We start from the raw sequence: 19,073 nt of genomic DNA, 5'->3' as shown, positions 1-19,073 counted from the left end.
CCGCCGCCGCCGCAGCTGCGCATGCGCAGCGGCGGTAGAGCGGTGGCCGCGCATGCGCACAGCGGTAGAACGGTGGCCGCGCATGCGCACAGCGGTAGCAGCGCCCGGTGCTCGGCGGCATGTGAGTAGCGGGCGGCGGCGGGGACTGGGCCGGTCTAGGCCGCGTTGCCTCCACCGTATTAATTTTACCGTTTCCCCGCAGGCAGGCGGCTTTGGAGATTACGGCACGTTATTGCCGTAACGAGATGGAGCAGTACGGGCGGTGCGTGGCCGCCAGCCCGGCCTCTTGGCAACACGACTGTCACCGTCTCCGCCTCAGTATGTCCCGCTGCGCCGCCGCTCAGTGAGTGCGGGAGGGGTGGGATGGGGTCAGGGATGGGGCTGAGACCGCGTTAGGCCTCTCGGGTTGGATCTCAGAGCGGGAACTCAGGGTCCGGTGTTGTTTTCACAGCCCCATCGTGCAGCAGATTCGCCAGGACTGCGCGGAGCCGTTCGCCGCCTTCGAGCAGTGCCTGAAGGAAAACCAAGCCTCCGTCATGAACTGCAGCGACCACGTCAACGCCTTCCTGCTCTGCGCTGACCAGGTGAAGCTCTCCACGTGAGGTAAGCGTCGGGCTGCGGAGCAGGGTTGCTTTCCCTCTAGACCTGTGGTCCGGAGCCCTCCTGCTGACGGCTACTCGCCACATCTGCTTGGGAGCTGCTCATTTAAGCAGCTGGAGCGGAATAGTACAGCCCAGCGTACGCGTAGACCTGCTTTTTTCTCTCACCCACCTTCCCTTCCTGTCTCAGAAAAATGTAGAGCACAGCCAGGAAGTTTACCTAGGCTAGAAGTGTGGTAATTCATCGGTGTGGATTGCCAGGGGCTGTAAGTGATGTGTGTGTGGCCATTATGGGCGTGAATGCAACGGCGTATTTGTCCAAATGGGTTGGTCATTCTCAGTGTCGGACTAAGCTGATACCCTGTGGGAGGAAAACAATCTTGCTGAGGTGAAGTCATGATTTTCGTCCACCTCTGGTCATCGGTTTTGTACAGTAATACATACAGAATGGTGGTGTTGGGGTAGGTCAGCTTGCAGTGCTCTGCAAAAGATCTTGTAAACTTCTATGGAGCAACGTTAAAGTAAATAAGATGTTGTTAAGCATGTAGAAATCACCTGAATGTGACATACTCCCATGACCTGACGTGGTAACCTACTGTACCTCATAACTAGGGTGCTGCGTATGCACGGAGCTTACCTGATGCTTTTATTTGTGCTGTTTTTTCATAGGGGAGCCTTGGAATTAAAATTCCTCTTCAGGAGCGAATGACAAGTCTTCCTGTACTCTGGAGTATCGTTCCAATGCTTCGTTGGGTTGGTTTTTCCCCTCTGAAAAACGAAGCGCAGCCCTGCGATGTGGTTTTCTTGGTTCTGGTCACGCTATGCTTGTCTCCAGCAGAGCGCTGGACTCTGACTGGGGTGTCAGAGCGTTCCTGATCCATCGGCACTCGTGTGCTGATAACGCTGGGTTTTGTCTGCTGAGTTGCCTCTAAAAACTTTATAAGTAAATTACAGAACTGTGTTGAAGTGACACCAAAGGATCAGCAGCAGCCTGCAGATGTGCTTGAACAGGAACTGAAAACTAAAATCAGCCCTTACCTCTTTTTCTGCGGTCTGTATTCTTCAACAGTTCCTTTGATAATTAAGCACAATATTTTCCTTCGTCCCAATAAAAAACCCCACTTTTCAAGATCCAAAGCCAGTTCTGGCTTTTCCCACTGATGATGGAAGCTGCTCTCTGAGCTGGACTGACTACAGGAACATTTCTCTGACCGTAAATGTTCCAGCGTGACCCACTTGAAAACATCCTATGTGGCTCCCAGTTTTGGGGGTGGTATGAGGGGTTGTAGCCCCAGGCCTTCTGCTGGTTTAGAACAGCAGAGGGAGTCTTCCCGCCAGCAGAGACGGCAGAAAAACTGCAGATTTCAGAGCACTGACTGCTCTATCGACAGCGCAGCAGAGATCTTCCAATGCAGGGGGGTGGGGGGGCCCCTCCGTTGTTCTTACACAGGGGAATAGAGCCCAGCTCTAAGGAGAGGTGGTTTCTGGGCTGTCACTAGTGGAAAAAAAAAATTTAAACAATAAAAGAAACAGTAGATGGTCTAACGAGGAGTGGATTAAGACCCAGGGCTTAAGACCTGCGATCGCATCTGCGAAGGGAGAGTTTTGGGGTGCTACGAGCTTGGGCCGTTGGGTCTACTCCAGTGTGCCATGCCTGAGTCTGTTTAATGTGCTGTCTGTTAAGTGGGACTGAGAATCTCTCCCAGCAAAAGTTTAAACCTTGGAAAGTCCTTTGGGGTACTCAAGACCAGGTTCAAGGAAGGAGAAATGAGCTTCTACGACCTAGTTATACAAATGCAGCCTCGGAGGAGCAGCTTTGCAGCTGTCCGGAGTAGGAACTTGGTCTTCCGGAAGAGTTACCGGGAACCATAAACCAAAATTTTCCAGAAGTGTGCAGGGAGCAGATGACACACAGAAACTATTGTGTACAGCACCAGCGGAGTCTTTGTTTGAAAGCGCAGCACAGCTTTGCTGTGTTTGTGTGAGGTTTTTTGTACCTCTAAGAGAGGGTGAGGCATGGACCGGGAAACTTGGCTTTGACCTGGTTCCCAGGGGTTCATACCCCCTTCCTGGGACACATAAATCCTTCGTGTTTCAGCCAGGCGTAAGTCCAAGCGTTTGCCTTTGAGCCTGTGGTGGTTGGCAAACATCGCTTGGCATTTTCCAGTTGGGTGGAATTTAACTCCTTTGGTGAGAGGGACGGCAGATTTAAGTTGATCTGTTCCAGCCTCTAGCAGAGACGAATCACAAAGCTGGCTGTTGGCGTTGCTGTTGTCTGTCTCGCAGAGGTGGCTGCATTTCAGCAGTGATGGGGACTGATGAAGATGCTGGGGTCATGTCTAAAAACATATGTGCACGCTTGCAGAAAACTTTTTGTTTCCCTTTATCAAATGCTATGCGTTTGAAACGTAAAGAGCCGTTTTGTCTTCTGGCAGAAAAGTTGGGAGAAAAAGGTGACGGTAGCTTTGCTTCAAGATGAATTTAGAGAGGGGGCAAGTGCTACCAGAAAAGTATTTTTAGTGAGTCTTTTGAGTTTTATTTATACCAGGCAGCACCCCATTAGTCATAAATGTCTGTGGTGTGAATAACTTTATTAAGGATGCCGTTATACAGGAGCAAAGGTGCTTTACATGTTGTTGACATTGTATTGAAATGTCAGCCTGTCAGCAGAAAAGCCATTTTTCATTATGTTTAAGGTGCACGGGGCCCCCTCTTAAGCCCAGTTATGTCTCCTCCTTCTCAGGAGCCTGAGCCACTCTATTATTACTTGCTCTAACACGTTAACCACTGAGCTGCCAGGCACTTGCTGTTGTCATCGATGAGCCAAACTCTCAGGGTTCAGTTCACTTGTTACTACGGAGAGGGGGAAGAGGAAGATGCTGCTCCATCCTGTTTCTGCGTGCAATCGAGGAGAGAAATGCTTTCTGAGAAAATATTAGTGAAGGAAAACTGCAAGTTTTGTTCTGAATAAAGAATGCACATCTTGCACTACACATGTAATGTAAATGTAAAATAACTTCACGTAGCAGAGAATCACAGAACCTTACCACGGAGGGAAGTATTGTGGTGATGGTTGCTACCTGCAGTTGTTGCCTTCCTCAGTTTACCAGCTCCCTTGGAAAAGTTTCTAGGTTAAACCAACTTGTAGCCCTGGCAAATTTGGCAAATTCCTTTGTGAAAAGTGAAAGGAATACCAGTGATTTTCTTTCCTTCAACTGGATGTGCTAGAAGAAACCAGGGAGTATTCTCTTGCTTTCCTCTTAGCCTTGAAGGAATCTGTAGCTATATGTGCAGTACTGCATGATTAATCAGTTTAATTCTCACTTAGGCAGAGGAGCCTAAGAGCTCTTTAAGTGCAGCATGGAGCAGGAGTTTTGCAGTTTTCGAACTGCATGGGCTACCTGCTCTTGCTGGTTGCTGGAATAAAATTGGAATGGCAATTACAGCTATTTATGGCATTGACAAACATAAGGGAAGGGCTGCTGTGGATCGGACTTGCTTGGATGCATGACAGCAGCTGGAAATAAGGCAAAGCTTATACACGGGGCGAGCAAGCGTCCCTGTGAGTGTCAGAAAAAGCTGTTATTTCCAAATCCAGCTGTTGGTTTTTTTGGTCCTGTCACTGGAAACATATTTAGCAATTAAAGCTAAAAGGAGCCTCGGTTGCTCCAGTATCTTTCACAAGGTATAAACTGGCAAGGGAGACGTCTGAAAACCTGAAAATGAAACAAGGATTGGGAACCCAGGAAGCTGCCTCTTAATTTCTTGTACCACAGGATTATGATACTGTCTCATACCTCTTAGTTTGATTAGGACAGGCTTACGGAAGGAAGTGCAGGAAGCTGTTAGAAGTAGGACAGTTACTGGCATAAAGCTGAACAGGGGGAAAAAGTCCTCAGGCAGTCAATCAAACTGGTAGGTTCAGCTTTATCTCCAAAGGCTGCAAAGAGATTCAGCTAAATTAATGCCAAGTGGCTGAAATCAATAAGTGAATAAGCCTGTATTTCCCAGAGTGGGAGACTCGGGGCGGGGGAAAAAAAAAAAAGATTTAGAGCAGGATTTGGATAGATTGGTCCTCTCGCATCCTCCCAAACACAAAGCAGACCCAAAATAAACACTAAAGCCCTGCAGTACCAAGGAAAAGAACCCAAAGGAGCAAGTTCTGAGGTGGTCGAGAACTGTTAAGAAAGCAGTGTCAGACTTGTGTAGGCATTCTCGCTTGGGGGTTACTTCTTGTAAAGGATCCTTCATTCACACAAGTCTTTTTGTGTCACTGTAGTCCTGTTTCTAGTCTTCTGGCATGGGCTTTGCCATTCTCTGCTTGGTTTCCATCTCCTGGTTCTGTGTTTTCTCCACTTTTAATTGTTCTTGAGTCTTGTTTTCAGGTAGATGTGCATTTTGGCTGGTAGTTAAGCAAACTGGATGTCAGTTTTTTTCTGTTTTAACTTACCCACTGTCTTTCTGTGTGGCCTCAGAAGCTAGTCGTGACATGTTCTATGTCTCTGTTTGTTTACTCACCTCTGAAATAAATAACACGTACTGGGCTGGGGAGTAATGAGGGATTAATTAATTAATGCATGCAAGGAGTTCTGAGGTCCTTAACTAAGAGAAAGCTAAGGATCATTAGGTTAGTTAATTCTCTGCTTTGTTTTTCCTCCATTTCTTCTTGGTTTAGATCTTTCAGAATGTGAAATTAAGTGTGTCAGGACTTTTTTCAGCCTGTTGCTTTAACTCCTGTTGATGTCACTTTTCCTTTCAAGTGGAACTTTAAAACCAGTAAGGTAAATTACACATGATCCTAGAACGAGGAACTAACAAACCCATCTCTTTAATTTTTCATCCAGAAAATATTCTCGTTTTACACTCTGCTTCTCTTACTTAAAGGAACCATAAATCAGTGTGTTCCTTTGGTGTTTGCAGTCACAGGGAGAGATTTAGTGCTGCTGGCAGGCCCGGGTCTGAAATGGGCAACTGTCGAGGGCAGAGTGCTGTACAGAGCCACATTCCATTCACACACACATTTGCTTTACTTGGCTGTTGTCCAGATGATTTTTTGAGTCACTTGTGAGCACGAGGGAAATTGTGTGGGCAGAGGGGAGCGTTTTTCATCTCGTGGTCAGTCTGTCACCTCGACTCGCTTTTATTCACCTTTATTCTCCTGTCTGCAAACATGGAGAAACACATCTGGGCATTTCAAAGAGCAGTGGGCATTCCCAAACCCTCCTTCTCAGCAAATACGCTGGCGTGTCACAGCCAAGGACCTGCACCTCCCTGCTTGACGAAAGCAATTGTTTTGTCTCTTGGCCATGCAGAGCAAAAAGCCAAAAAGCATGGGTGTTGCCCAACGTGTGTGTGATTCTATTCTTCACTGCTGCAGAGTAAGCTTAGCCTCTTTCTGCTCTTTCCTCTCAAGTACACGTTCCTCAAGTCCTATGATAGCCGTGAGACTGAATTCAGTGATGTCCATAGGTGCTTTGGGATGCACGTTGATACCCCGCAGTTGCCAAAGGGTCAGATCCCTTCCACGTATGTACACGAAGCTACTTCTGCCTCTTCCCAGTTCACGCTTACTGTCGCTGTTTCCCCAAGTCTCTTGTCACTATAAGAAGACTTCCAGCTGCAAGATACAATTGGGAGTAGCTTCACCTGCAGTCACTGAACTCTGATACCTGGCTGTTGATGCTAAAAGCAGCTCTATCCTTTAGTGAGAGCAGCAGCAGGACTTGCTTGGCAAGTCTGATAGCTTTTGGGCTCTGCCAGCTGTGGTGCTGGTGTCCACCTTTCTGATTTCTGCTCGGTTCAGGCAGAATCTGGACTCAAAACTTGGAGAGCACCTGCGACCTAACAGGTGGGCGTTTCTTTCCTTAGCTATAGGGTACGAATTTCATCACTGGCTCTTGTACTTGAACTCTCTTGTCACCATCAGACTCCTTTGCATCAGTAGCTCCAGGTCTAGCATAGCTTTTCACCAAATTTATTTATTCATGTAGGGATTCTAGTTCCTCGTGCAACTAACTGGCTCATGCTATCGAGTTTGCTGACTCTATTAAGGTATGAACAGCCGCCAACACGAGTTGCTCCATTGCTCCAGGATACCTAGATCCTGGGAAAGGTAACGGATGGGCCGTGCTCCCGAGGAGCCCAGCCCAGCCTTTGAGGGACTGCAGGGAGCCAGCTGACTGCTTGTGCATGCAGTCTGTCTGACTGTGCTGAGGCAAGCTCCAGATTTCCACTTACAGTTTGCTTTTTTTTTTTATTTTCAAGTGTACATGCAAAAAAAACATTGGCACATCACAGCACTAGATCACAAGGAAGAAAGGGGTGGGTTTCAGTGGGTGAAGGTGGCTCTGGTATTTGGGAGAAACATCAATTTGCACATAGTTCACTGTAACATTCTCTTAAAACTTCATCTAAACTGAGACTGTCCCTAGTGCAAGAGCCTCTAAAAGTAATATACAGCTTTAGGAGTTTTTTCATTTTTGTTTCTTAGTGGTGGGTGACCACACAACAAAGGTGGAAGTCACCCAGCTGCAGCAGCTTGGTCTAGAACTTGTCTGTCTGGGCAAACATATGTCGTAAATAGCTGTTTCTGCAAAAGGCTCCCCCTTCCCTCATAAAAAGAAATGTCAAAGTGTCTGTAAACTATGTACACGACTGCCTTCTGGGGAGAGACATTGTCTGATACTGAGAGCAGAGGCAAGTCCCACTACAGAACCTGGCACTGTAAACACAACGGGAAGTGACTGCACATCAGCACGTGTCACGTTCACACAGCTTTATTAAAGGTGAAGCAACGGTGGAGTGATCTTTGTAAGGGCTGCGGTTCTGCTACACGTCATTCTTTCTGTCAGTTCTCTGTAAGTAGTTGAGAAGGTGAAAAATTCCTGATAAAAAGCAGAATGCGTCAGGAGTGCATCTCCTTTCATCCCCAAATCCAGGATTTTTTAGTTCCTGGGAATCTTCCTCCATAACTGCAGACAACAAAAATTAGCCATTTCTTTGGGGTTTTTTTCTTTTTCTTTTTTTTTTTTTTCCCCTCATTTGAGAGGCTACACACCTTTAAAATCAGACTGACAAGCCTGTGGAGGCTTAGAAGTAAAACACCACATACAGAAACATCAGTCAGCCAGGTTCTCGGGTTGCACTGCTAGACTCACAACTCTGGAGATGCAAGATTTAAAAATAAGTCATTATTTCCTTTTGGAGTTGTCTGTCAGTTGTTCAGTTCAAATAGACAAGGGAAGGTTAGTTCTGGAGGACTGTATTCCTTCAGCTGGCATGCTGTAAGCAGGCTCATGGGAAAACCTGACCTTTCCAGGAATACCGGCTATCCTTCACGTATATAAAGAACAAAATCCCAGACTTGGGTCCTAGGCAGGAGAATAAAGAATTTCCCTTTGGTAATAATTCAGACTTCCATTCTCTGCTCTCTCTTTCTTGCCCTTTTTGTGGGTACACACATTGGTGCCCACCTGCTTCTCCTAACTCGCCTGCCTCGTGGCATGATGATGGATGGAGAAAATGGATTATTCCCTTCTATCCACAGCGGAGACATGCTTTTCTTTTGGCCGAGTCCTGATGTCACCCCTGGATTGCCCTCGAAGTGAAAACCAAACGTAGCCTCTGGAACTTAAGTGACTTGGCAGGGGAACATGCCAGGGGATCAATATTCTGTTCTTGCTTGAAGCAGATAGAGAGCATAGCCGTTTCAACCAGGGGCCAAACTGCTGTGTGTTTCTGAAATGTCAAACGTTAAAAAACTGGGCCAACTGATCGACAACCACACAGAAAACCTCTGAAGCAGCAGTGGCATCCCTTAGAGATGCCTCAGGACCTTGGCTTTTACTGTTGAAAATTAATCTTGTCCCATGAAGTCTGCATCTGGATTGGGAAATGAGGCAAAACAGCACAGCGAGCAGCTCAGCTGCAACCAAGACTTAAATAAACTGAGTTCTTGTGGGAAGGGCATCTCCTACTTCTAGGGACAGCTCTGGTTAGCTCGGCCAGTCTTTGTTTGCAGGACATAATGCTCAAAAGCTTAAACACTGGACAAACTGCTAAAGTTACAGCTAAACAACATCATACCATCGATCTACTCGTGGCTAGAAAAAAGGAGAGAGGCGATCGAAAGTCCTTCAGGCTGTGAAAGGTCTCCATGAATTAGTGCTTATATGTGTGGCGGACCGAGTTGCCTCCTCCGTTGTGCAGTGCTCAAGGAATGTCTCTGAAGGTCTCAGTCTTGTTTCTTCTCCCTCACCCCCGTTCTGAATTTGAAGCAGCATCCATCCGAGATACTCGTGAAGAGTTGGGAGCTTTTCTATGGTCAGGACGTGAAGTAGGAGCTCTGCATGGAGTAGAGTCGGTCAATGGGGTTGCCCACGCGGGCTTGGAGGAGGTTGGCTTCGGCCGTTGACAGCAGGCAGTCTCCCAGGTGGCTGATGCTGTCACTGTCCATATCGTGAAAAACTCCTTCTGAGTCTGGAAGAGGAAGGAAAAGGGAATGAGTGTGAATGTGGCATGAGTGTGTCTCGTGGGGAGCTGCATGCAGCACAGAGAAAGGGTGACAGCAGGACCACGTTACACCTGGAGCAATGGTCAGCAGGGCTGGTAGGAGGTGAGCCCCCCCCCCAGGACCAGCTTTAGGGGTAACTCTTTCCTCCCTCACCCAAATATTTCACGCTGGATGGAGGGAAGACCCCCAGCCTCGCTCCCTGGCCCCTAGCAGAGCTCAGTCTGAGGCTCTGCCCTCACCAAACTTCTGAGAAAGGCTCGGCACAAAGCCCAAGCCCTGTGGAGCACTCGCTGCCGCCGGCTTCTTCAGCAGTCGCGGCGGAGTTGGCTTTTCGTGACTTGGACTGCTACGTGCAGCTCTGATGCAGAGACGGGACAATCTCCACGCCATTCTCCTACCGTAGGGGTGCAGATGGTCTCCTGGCAGCTGGGGCGGCGTCAGCCCTTGTCTGTACAAATCTGTGCTGTAGCCGTTCTGATCCAAGGGCAGCAGCTGCTGCTGGGGGATCCTGGGGTAGGGGACCATGAGCCCATCCAGGCCGTGAACACTCGCGCCGTCTAAAGACACAACCAGCGGGATGGGTTGAAGCAAAGGGTGCGCAGCGCGCGGTGGGGCAGAGCACTGTCGCAATAACGTTATTTACATTGCTGCAGCGGTATTTGGTGGCCTAACTCCGGACCCGCAACCACACGGTACTCGGCTCTGTGCATACGTGCACAGAAAAAAACCCGTCGTCTTCTCAAAAAGAGGAGATACGTGCTGTGTCACGGGTACCCACGAGTCGTGCTGAACATCACCTAGTTATTCCAGCTTGTACATAGCAATTCAGTTACAATCTGCGTGCTTTTTGCTAATCTCTTCCTGTGCGCGTTCTCTCTCAAATACATCCAAGTCAATCCCCTCCATCCCAGCCTGCAGCCCCCAGAGCTGTCACCGTGTGCAGCGGCTCCTCACCTTCGCTATCATCGTTGCTCTGCCTGCTGTTGCGACCGGTCCCTCTCCCGGTCCCTAAGCGAGGGTTGCCCAACTGGTCTTGCTCCTGCTGTTGCTGCTGCTGTTGTTGTTGCCTGCGAGCAATCTTCTTCATCTGCAAGGAGACAGAGACCCCGGATTTGAGGTTCTGACGGAGAGAGGAGGGGAGTGGGTTGCATTTAACACAGCAGTGGACAACTGCCGCCTGCCTTTCACAGAGACCGAGCACTGCCATGATACAATCCTGCTCGGACTCCTCTGGGTGACTCCTCTGCAGTCAATGTTCTCTGCAGTCGTCCCTGTGTGAGAAACGGGGCTGACGGAAAAGGCTGTATTATCTTTGTGGGAGATGCCATTTGCAGTTTAAAAACCAAAGGGCTTTGTTTTACTATAAAGTGAGGTTTTCAAAGCCACGTATTTTCTGTTTTCACCCTTTAAATTCTGCAAAATTAGAAATGCTTCCACTTCTAGAAGAAAGAAGTGGGAAATCCTTCTAGTCTTTCTATACTGAGGGGTAAAAAGCAAGTGGAAAAAGAGTAATCAAAAAAACCCCCAACGTGAAAAATGCTAAGCCCTGCAAACACCTATAATTAATCGATTTTTGTATTTCTCTTCAAGCTTTTGCTACTATCAGATACATGTAGGACTAGCTGGACCTGTGGTTTGGTCCTGCATAGCTGTTCTTCTGTCCTTCTAACTGTTTTTTCTTTTTCTAGGCTATTCTACATTTCCTTTTAATTGAACGAGCGTGTGTGATATCCCACCGGTATGCAGAACCCAGCTGTGGCACGGGAACCGCCACTCACCTTGGCTCTTTGGTTCTGGAACCAGACCTGTACCACCCGCACAGTCAAGCCCGTCTCAGCTGCCAGGGTCTCTCTCACCTGTCCACAAAACCCAGGGAGCTGAATCAGAACTTAAGTTGCACTTAAAAGGATCCCAGCCAGCAGTAGTACTGAGTGGCCTCCTTATACCTTTCTGCAAGGCTTTGAGGAAACCTCAAACGAAGCCTTGAACGCCCGTCGCTGCTGCGTGGTAAGGATGGTGCGCGGGCGCTTGGAGCGCTTGTGGTCTTTGCTCTCCTCGCTGCCTTTGCTGTGCGAGTGGCTGCCGTCTTCGTCCTCGCTTTTCACTGCAATGCAAGATCAGTAACGGTGATTCAGCAGAGAGTGGCCTTTCCGGACCATCTCCCAGAGGAAGGATTCAGAGAAACTTGTCAGAATTTTGCCCGTTTCAAGGTGCGATTTAGAGCAGAAGCACAGAGTGAAGCCAGGAAAGCTCACGGGCTGCGCTGTGGCTCAGGGGAACGCTGTCAATTCAGAGACGGTGCTGATGGGCCAGCCTGGCCCCGTATCGTCCATTCCGTAATGTCTCAGATCTGCCCACCCAAACCTCTCCAGATCAGCCGAGTAGATCTCGACAGCCTGGTACACCCTTGGCTGCCTATCACCAAGGGGAAAAGATGCTGCAACCTCCTCCTACCTACATCTCCTCCCTCTGAAGCCTTCCCCGTAGTTAATTAGGGACTAAGCGGTACCTGCCCTCTACAAGGTTCACCCTGGTCCCCCACGCTCAGCACGGTTCCAGCCCCGGCCCCTCACCGGACTCGGTGGGTGCCGGGCTGATAGCGCTCAGCATCTCCTTCTCCTTCTCATAGTCACTGCGGCACAGCAGCTGTCCTTCTTTGAGCACAAACTCGTCTCCCCGCTGCAGGCGCCGCTCGCACTCGCAGCAGTAGAAGCAGTGAACGTGGTAGACGTTCTCCAGCACCCGCATGATGAGCTCGGAGGGGGCGATCGCCTTCAAGCAGCTGCTGCACTTGGTCTGGAACAGCCTGCAAAGAAGGTCCCAGTGGTTAGACACTTGGGCAGGGAAGATCAGCCCTGGGTTGAGGCTCAGGAAGCCAAGGGAAGAAGGGGGATGGATGTTTGGAGCTGTGCTAGCACATCCCAGCAAGAAGCATACATCCCAGCTGGGTTTTGGGACTTTCTGACCTTCCGTAGCCCCAGGGAGGAACACGAACTTGCCTGGCCCAACAGGACAGAGCTCTATGTCCCCTCTTCCTCTCTAGGGCTGTTCACTGCCTGGCTTCGTTAGGTTGCTCCTAGGACTTTATGGACCCCTCCAGGACTGTCCCCAGGCCCTGGAGGAGCCTTACGAGAGGGAGTCCCATGGGGGAGGCTGTTTGTGCCCCGCACCATGTCCAGAGAGAGAAACAAACAACTGCTGAGCACCCCACGTACAGAGCAGATGGTTCTGATGAAGTAATTTGGGATCTAAACAAATGTGAGCGGTGGTGGCTGCCGGCTGACAGCTTCTATTTAGCCACTTGACAAGAGAAAGTAATAAAATAGGGATTAATTAGGCTGTTGTTTAAACACACAGGATCTTCCCCACCAGCAGGGAACTCATAAACTGGGATTGAGAACAAGACTGGGTTAATCCTCCTGGCAAACTCTGTGGAGCAGGATGAAGAGGCTTACAGGGGTGGGCTCATCCCTTCCAAATACCACCATGGATTTGTGCTGTGCGGTGGCTTTCGGCTGAAGTGTCTGGGACATTCCAACTGGAATGGTGTGGGATTTCTCTCTCCTTTGTGTGAGTGTGTTTGCATGCATGTTCCTCTCTCCCTCCCTGTCTCTCTTTCTCTCCCCTCTTCCTCTTTGTCTTTCTGTAATTCACACTTGAAAAATAATAATTGTATTTTAGTTGAAAAAGCTGGGAGTGAAGAGTAGCCTTTTAACCACAACCTCTCACTGTCTTAACAAAGGAGCAAACTGGGAGCGTGTTCTAGGCACAATCCCAGTCCGAATCTGGGCTGACTCCAAATCTGTCCCTTTCTAACACCAACATCCTTCTGTTACAGCAGAAGTGAAATAGTAAAAGAATAAAAAAGAACCAACAGTAGAGCCAGTCCAAGATCACGGCGATCTGCAATCAGTCAGGAACATATGACGTATTACTAAACATTAAGTTATTAATGTTCCTGGACTTTAAGCCCAGCCGGAAGATAATGGTGATGTAGTCTGACCCCACGTTCATTGCAACCCAGAGAATCTTGCCCAGGGATTCCCACCTCAAGCCTGTTTGCTGGTGCTGGATGTACAGCGAAGGCCAGCCAGTCGCAGTCTGGAGGCTCCAGGTGAAGGAGGATCTGTCTGTATCCATTCGGAAGAGGTTCCAGAGGCTAACTAGCTCCTCGTTCCTTACTTCCAATTTGAATCTTGCTTTATTCCATGCTCAGCAACTAAACTTTGTCATGTCTTTATCTTCTTGAGAACCAGTTAGGAGTAGTTACGCCAATTCAGGTAATCAAACTATTCTTTCCAGGTTTCTGTCCCTTATCATTTAAACAACTCATTTAAAAGTGAGTACCGACTTTTTTTTGCACCTTGGCTGGGAGAATTAGTGTCCCCAAAGAAAGATCTGCCTGGCTTCGCTATATGCTGTCGTGTAGCTGAATCTAGTGACACAGATATAATTTGACTGGAAGACAAGCTAGTCCCAAGCTCCCATCTGGTCTTGCCGTTTCTTTCAGAGGCCGGTTTTCCCCTGTAACACACCCCGGCCAAGCTGGTTCCACCCCCGAGCCCCAAATCCAGGGGCAGACACATTGAGAACATAGACCTGACAAACAGAAGCTTTACTTCAATATCCCGACCTGACTCCAATTACGGAACAGCATAGTTTAGGAAAACCCTGATGGAAAACTCCCTATCTTGTTTCACACTTGTGTTTTCTTAATTATTTTTATCCATATAGATACTGGAGCATTCCCTGGGTCCTTTTATATTTCTAACCTCAGTGATATCACTGGTTGCTTGAGGAAAACATCCAGAATATTGCTTAGCCAAGGCAGGTAGAGGAAAGCTTTGAGCGTGATGTGCTTCTAACTGCGGGCAGGCTGATAGCGAGAGGGATGGAGCAGAAAAAGGAAACGTGGAAACAGATGTCAGAGCTGGGAAAGGAGACCTATTCACCTGCAAGGCACCGAGCCGATTCCTCCCGCTGCTGTTGGGACGAGGCGGTTAGCAAGCCTTATTTAAAGATGCTGTCATGTGCCAGATTTCCATGAAAAGGGCTTTTTTGCAGCTATCAGGTGAGGGAAGCGCTGTTGCTGCAGCGTAACTCAATAACGCTTTTGGCATCGCAGGGCCCGCACCCTCCCATCTCCCAGCTAAGCCCCGAAAACAAATCCGCTCTGCTTTGTACTAATTGAAGAAAACATTCAGCAAGCAGCTCATAAACACGGTGTCAGCTCGCATTACACAAAATTAAAATTCTCAGCCCCTCCAACACCAGGAATTCCTAAAGAGGCTGGTTTTAATATTGCCTGAATCCGTTTAAGTCAAGGTAATATTGTTTGGGTTGCCATAGGAACAAAATACATCTCCGTTGCTGGCAGTGGGTTACAAGGAGGCTTGGGAGCCTGAGCTGCGGACGCGGCTACACCATGTCTAGAAGTGGCTGCCTGCAGAAACTACGCTGAGGGACAGTCCGAAAAATAAGCGGGTTCCCAGGTTCATAACGAAAAGTGCATTTAGAAACCGCAGCGACACGAGCGAGATCTCTGCGTGCTCCCGGAGAAGAGAAGAGCCTTGGCGGCAGCATCAAGACCATTTCTAAGTGCCTGTAACTCACGACAACTATATCCCACGTCTTTTGGAACGACCCTTATGCTGCCCAAGCCTCCTAGTCCACGTGCCTCCACTTGTATTTTGACCAAGTCTCCCCATGTCCTTACCCAACGCCCTTGTCTCCCCAGAATTCCAGCTGAGTTTGATTTCTGTTTAAGATTTCCTTATGGGAGGTGTGTTAAGGCTATCAACTTTTATTCCTGGGAATGTTCAGAAACCATCCAGCGAGCAGAGGCAGGTGCGTTCACACAGGTACATATCCCACGTCCTTCTTACCAGCTTGCCTCAAATTAATTGCCTTTGCAAATGATGGAATTTGATTTGCCTGCCAGGGGAGGGCTCACCTTGATGGAGAAAGTGTCAGTAGCAGGAGGGCAGATGGGCTTATAAGTGGGAACGTCTTTGGGAATTGCAAAGGCGGCAGCTCTGGAGCAAGCGGAACGGTTACTCACAAGTCAGCATGGTGACAGAGGCTTGGGGCTACAGGGACGGTTTTTGGCAGCCGGTTCTTCATGCTGACGGACACTCAAGGCAAGAGAAGCGGCGTTGCGGGCAGCAGAACTGATAGAGGGCAAGCGCATCTGTACCATTTGCCAACTCGGAGACAGCACGCGTCACCCGAGCGAGGATGGAGATACGCGGTATCTTAAGAGAGCTTTGATGCTGGGCTGGAGGCCAAATTCTCCGGCTGCCCACACTCTTCCTGCCGGGAGGTATTTGAGGCCAGCTCTGGGGCCGCACCGCTGGCACATCTGCAGAAAAGGCTGAGCTATAGAAAGGAGCACGGGCAGCAATGCCCCGAAAGTCCCAACGCTATTTCTCTATTTCTCTTTTATGCCTGGACACTAGGGTAGTGCCCAACATCTTCTTGATGTTTGCTGAAATCTTGGTCCCTGTAGCAAGGAGTTACATCCTCAGTGAAAAACAATTCCTTTATTTGATACCCTCACCCTACTTACAGCTCGACTGCCTCTTTTTTACCATTAACAATTTGCTTTTCTTTTAATAACAAAACAGTCGGGGAGGGCCCAGCATGTGATTAATTTCTGCCCAAGAAGTTCAGTAAAGTTTCAAAGTGTGGAGCAGCGGGAAGAGGCATCACAGCAAAGCGACCACGTGCATCTGCCCGGCTTTTGCACACAGCTGAGGAGCTCTGAGATCTTTCTACATCTTTTCGGGCATTTTGTGGACTTCATTTATCAGACTTTAGTCCTGGTAAAACACCCCAACGCCTAACTCTCTGTTAATCCTTGCAGAGCACTCCTTGTCGCTGCCGATGGCTCTGGAGGAGAAGCGGCAGCCCAGCTCCCGGCTCTTCGGATGGGTATGAGCTGAGCAGCAAGTTATTTGAGAACCTCTCTGACCCATCATGGCACAGAGAAGATGCTGACCCAGGCCTGGGAAGGGTAATTTGGGGGGCATACGATTGTCTCGATGGGATTAAAAGGTGTTAATGAAGCAAGGAATAAGCTGGGAGGCCTGTGCTTCATGGAACGAGCTTATTTAGTTAGGGTTTAGTCAAAATGAAGCAGTCCAGGCTTAAGCAAGGTCTGTTTACTTAACATTGAGCTGCAAAATCCATTGTAGCCGTCTGAAATATTGAAGTGGAACTTGCAAAGCCTCTCTCCAGATTTCGGGCTGGGGGCTAAGGGTGTGATGGGGAAGGGGACGCACAAGGGAAACGAGGAGGCAGCGCCAGCACAATATGCTCTTTCATTCCCTACCGCAACAGCCATTTCCCCCAATTCAGCGATACAGAGTGGCACCAGGGGATTAAGGGGAAAAAAATTTCCTTCTGCTTAGTTTCTGACTTCTTCCAGCACCGTTTGGGTCAGAGAGAGAAGGAGTAATTCGGGGGCAACAGTTACCTTTGCTCTCCGTTCCCTGCAAAGCCCTTTGTGGCTTACATTAATAGATTTACCCCCAGAAAGGAACTTTGTAATTGTGTAATTATGTAATTGTGGCTCTTGTCAGAAATGGCCAAGACTCAAACATACTCAAATCTCCTCTAATGTGAGCGTGTACACCAGAAAAGAAGTCTTCCGAAATCAAAGCTTACCAAAGCCAAACTGCGTGCAAAGTTCAGCCCCGAGGAGTGGAAAAAACAAATTTAAAATAACAGGTGTTAGTCATCTCACTTAAATGTTTCATTAAAAGGCAGAAGGATGGGGTAGGAGTCGAAGAGCCACCGTGGCACTATTGCTGTTGCATCTTCACAGTCGCACAGAGGGAATGACCCGACCTTCTCTATCCATCGCTGGAAATACAAGGATGAGGGCAGCGCCACGGTCGTGTAGAACAGATGGATTTTGGGACAGAGCATGCAGCAAAGAGATCTCCCCAGAGTTTTGCATCTAGCACCAGGAGCAGCATTTAATGTAATTGCGCTCGGTTATAAAAAGTAACCAAAAAGCCTGCATCTCCTAAGTGTGGTCCTGCTTGGCTGGACCCTGTAAATGCCCTTGGCATCCACCCAGAAGGTAAAAGGTGTTACAAGCTCTGCTCCCCGGGCTTGATTCTGCTCATGTCAGCGATGAAAACTGATGCTGGAAAAAAAAAAACCCAAACAAAACCCAACCACTACCGCTGCCGAAAACCTAAACCACAAGCAAAACAGAAAAGCAAAACAACACCAAAGAGGTTCCCAAAGCCAGAGAGATTCATAAATATTAAAGTGACACGAGTGAAATGCTACTGAAAGATTTAATACAGTACTGCTGCTCTGTCCCTCAAGGGGTTAAACCCCCCACTGCGAGGATATTACTGCCAGCACGGTGGCACTGAGCCATCACCATATAATCTGATGAACTCTTTTATTAAATTTCACAGGCCTGTCTTCTTTATTAAAATCTCCCAGAATTCATAGGGTGCCTGTCATATCACTGCTGAATGCTAACAAAAAATGTGGGTTGTGTTTTTTTTTTTTTGCCCCCCCCTCTTGCCTCCTTTTTCCTGAGTATTGCCAGGGAGGGATTGTGTCTCTGTCAGGTGAAGGAGAGGTGGGAGGGACGGTGCTACTGGCTAAAGCACAGTGGGAAAAGGGGGCCGTTTGCTTTTGCAAGCATGCCCCCCCCTTTCCCAAAACCGTTCCCCTCTGCACCCCACAGCCGTTCCCTGCAGACAGAGCTCAGCGGCTGGGAGAACGGGTCCCAAAAATCGGTTTTACCAGTCTCTGTATTGCAGGTGCTTTCTTTTCTGGAGGGGCAGCTCGCAGCGTGCTGCCCTTCCCAAACCTGGGCAGGGGACTTCTGCGGTGATGGAAAGAGCATGGCAGGACCACGCTTGTCAGGTATCGTGACTCTCGACGGGAGCCAGCATTAACCGCTGCTTCCGAGGAGGAAAATGAGCAGACTCCTTCCAAACACATCCAGAACAGAGGGATGACGGCAGTACGTGTACCTTGAGCGGTTCCCTCCTGCCCTTCACTTCGAGCTGCTAACACCCCATTTAACATCCGAGCTGCCTCGCGCTCGCAGCCCTGCAAGAGCTCACCTACGCCGAAAATACTCTCTGTCGCTGGGGCAGTGCGGAATTCAGCTTCTGCAATCACCCTCACCTCTGCAAAGCAGGGCAAAAATGTGCCTGCTCCGCTTTAATCCCGCATTAGGCTGTCTCTGAGCTGTAGGAAGGTGGGATTCAGCTGTTGAATCTCTACAGACCTGCCCTGGACTGGAACTAGTTTGGTTTTACGCTCTTTAGAGTAAACTCTAAATGCTTTTTTGAATATTTCCAACAGGAGACGGTGGGAATCCTACCCTGAGCTGAGCGGGGACGGGCCCAGCAGACTGCGGGGCGCACAGAGCTGCAGTGAGCAGGTGCAGCATTTATTTCTCTGGATCCCATGCAAAGTTCCCGCTGTAATTCAGAAGCACTTGTGGGGTCCTGCACTTGGTGCTTTTTAAAGGGTATTCTGCAAACTGTCAGGAACAACAGAGCAAAGCCTCTTGTTAGGGATAGAGGAGGTGGGTCCTGCCCCAAGCCAGCCACTTCTGCCCGCCTGCCCAGAGAACGGCATTGCCCTCGTCTTTTTGAAATTATTTTCTCTTCCAAGTGCAGAGAGCTGGTGGAGTGCCTTGGCGAGCTGCCCCACTTTCGGACTCAAGCTGGCTCTTACTCCACGCCGAGCTCTTAGGAAGCTCCAGTCCCTGGTTCAAAAAAACGGGAACCGCATCTCTATGGGGATTCCTCCTCTTTGGGAAGAAATAAAGTTTCTGGTCCCTGTATCACCGCGACAGCATCTTCCCGCTGTCCCCCGAGAAGGGAACCCTCAGCTCCTTTCTCTCTCCTCTTGCTTTCCCCCCCCTCTCCACTCCACAAGGCACAACCCAAAAACTCGCTCCAGGTCCGCGGGTT

At 49.0% G+C, this 19,073-nt stretch overlaps 2 protein-coding genes across 3 annotated transcripts in view; one reads left to right on the top strand and one right to left on the bottom strand.

Moving 5' to 3' along the window:
- The first annotated feature begins 61 nt into the window (after nucleotides 1–61).
- Nucleotides 62–17,631, top strand: CHCHD5 (coiled-coil-helix-coiled-coil-helix domain containing 5). 2 transcript variants are annotated; one of them, XR_008236982.1, is made up of 5 exons: nucleotides 62–121; nucleotides 203–343; nucleotides 452–603; nucleotides 10,800–11,118; nucleotides 15,977–17,631. XR_008236982.1 is itself a non-coding variant. In XM_052799694.1 (4 exons), coding segments are annotated over exons 1-3 (294 nt in total). In that variant the 5' UTR covers nucleotides 62–119; the 3' UTR covers nucleotide 603; nucleotides 1,269–2,144. The 2 variants fall into 2 exon arrangements, 1 of the variants encoding a protein (XP_052655654.1); XM_052799694.1 differs by lacking the exons at nucleotides 10,800–11,118; nucleotides 15,977–17,631 and adding an exon at nucleotides 1,269–2,144.
- LOC128147258 (LIM homeobox transcription factor 1-alpha-like) overlaps nucleotides 7,535–19,073 on the bottom strand; it is a 22,500-nt gene continuing 10,961 nt past the window's right edge. The window contains exons 2-7 of the mRNA XM_052799695.1: nucleotides 11,685–11,917; nucleotides 11,058–11,215; nucleotides 10,890–10,967; nucleotides 10,066–10,198; nucleotides 9,510–9,668; nucleotides 7,535–9,077 (exon numbers count right to left, since the gene is read on the bottom strand). Of these exons, the coding sequence (XP_052655655.1) occupies nucleotides 8,923–9,077; nucleotides 9,510–9,668; nucleotides 10,066–10,198; nucleotides 10,890–10,967; nucleotides 11,058–11,215; nucleotides 11,685–11,917 (916 nt within the window). The 3' untranslated portion in view covers nucleotides 7,535–8,922. The remainder of the gene's footprint in view (nucleotides 9,078–9,509; nucleotides 9,669–10,065; nucleotides 10,199–10,889; nucleotides 10,968–11,057; nucleotides 11,216–11,684; nucleotides 11,918–19,073) is intronic.

The sequence above is a fragment of the Harpia harpyja genome, chromosome 10 (genome assembly GCF_026419915.1).
Source record: "Harpia harpyja isolate bHarHar1 chromosome 10, bHarHar1 primary haplotype, whole genome shotgun sequence".
Taxonomy (NCBI): domain Eukaryota; kingdom Metazoa; phylum Chordata; class Aves; order Accipitriformes; family Accipitridae; genus Harpia; species Harpia harpyja.
This window is presented reverse-complemented; position numbering and strand designations above follow the sequence as displayed.

What these genes read in the sequence shown, in the direction of transcription:
- CHCHD5 (XM_052799694.1), top strand. An exon ending in TCCCGCTGCGCCGCCGCTCA is followed by an intron (nt 344 to 451) that starts GTGAGTGCGGGA and finishes TTGTTTTCACAG; the next exon opens with CCCCATCGTGCAGCAGATTC.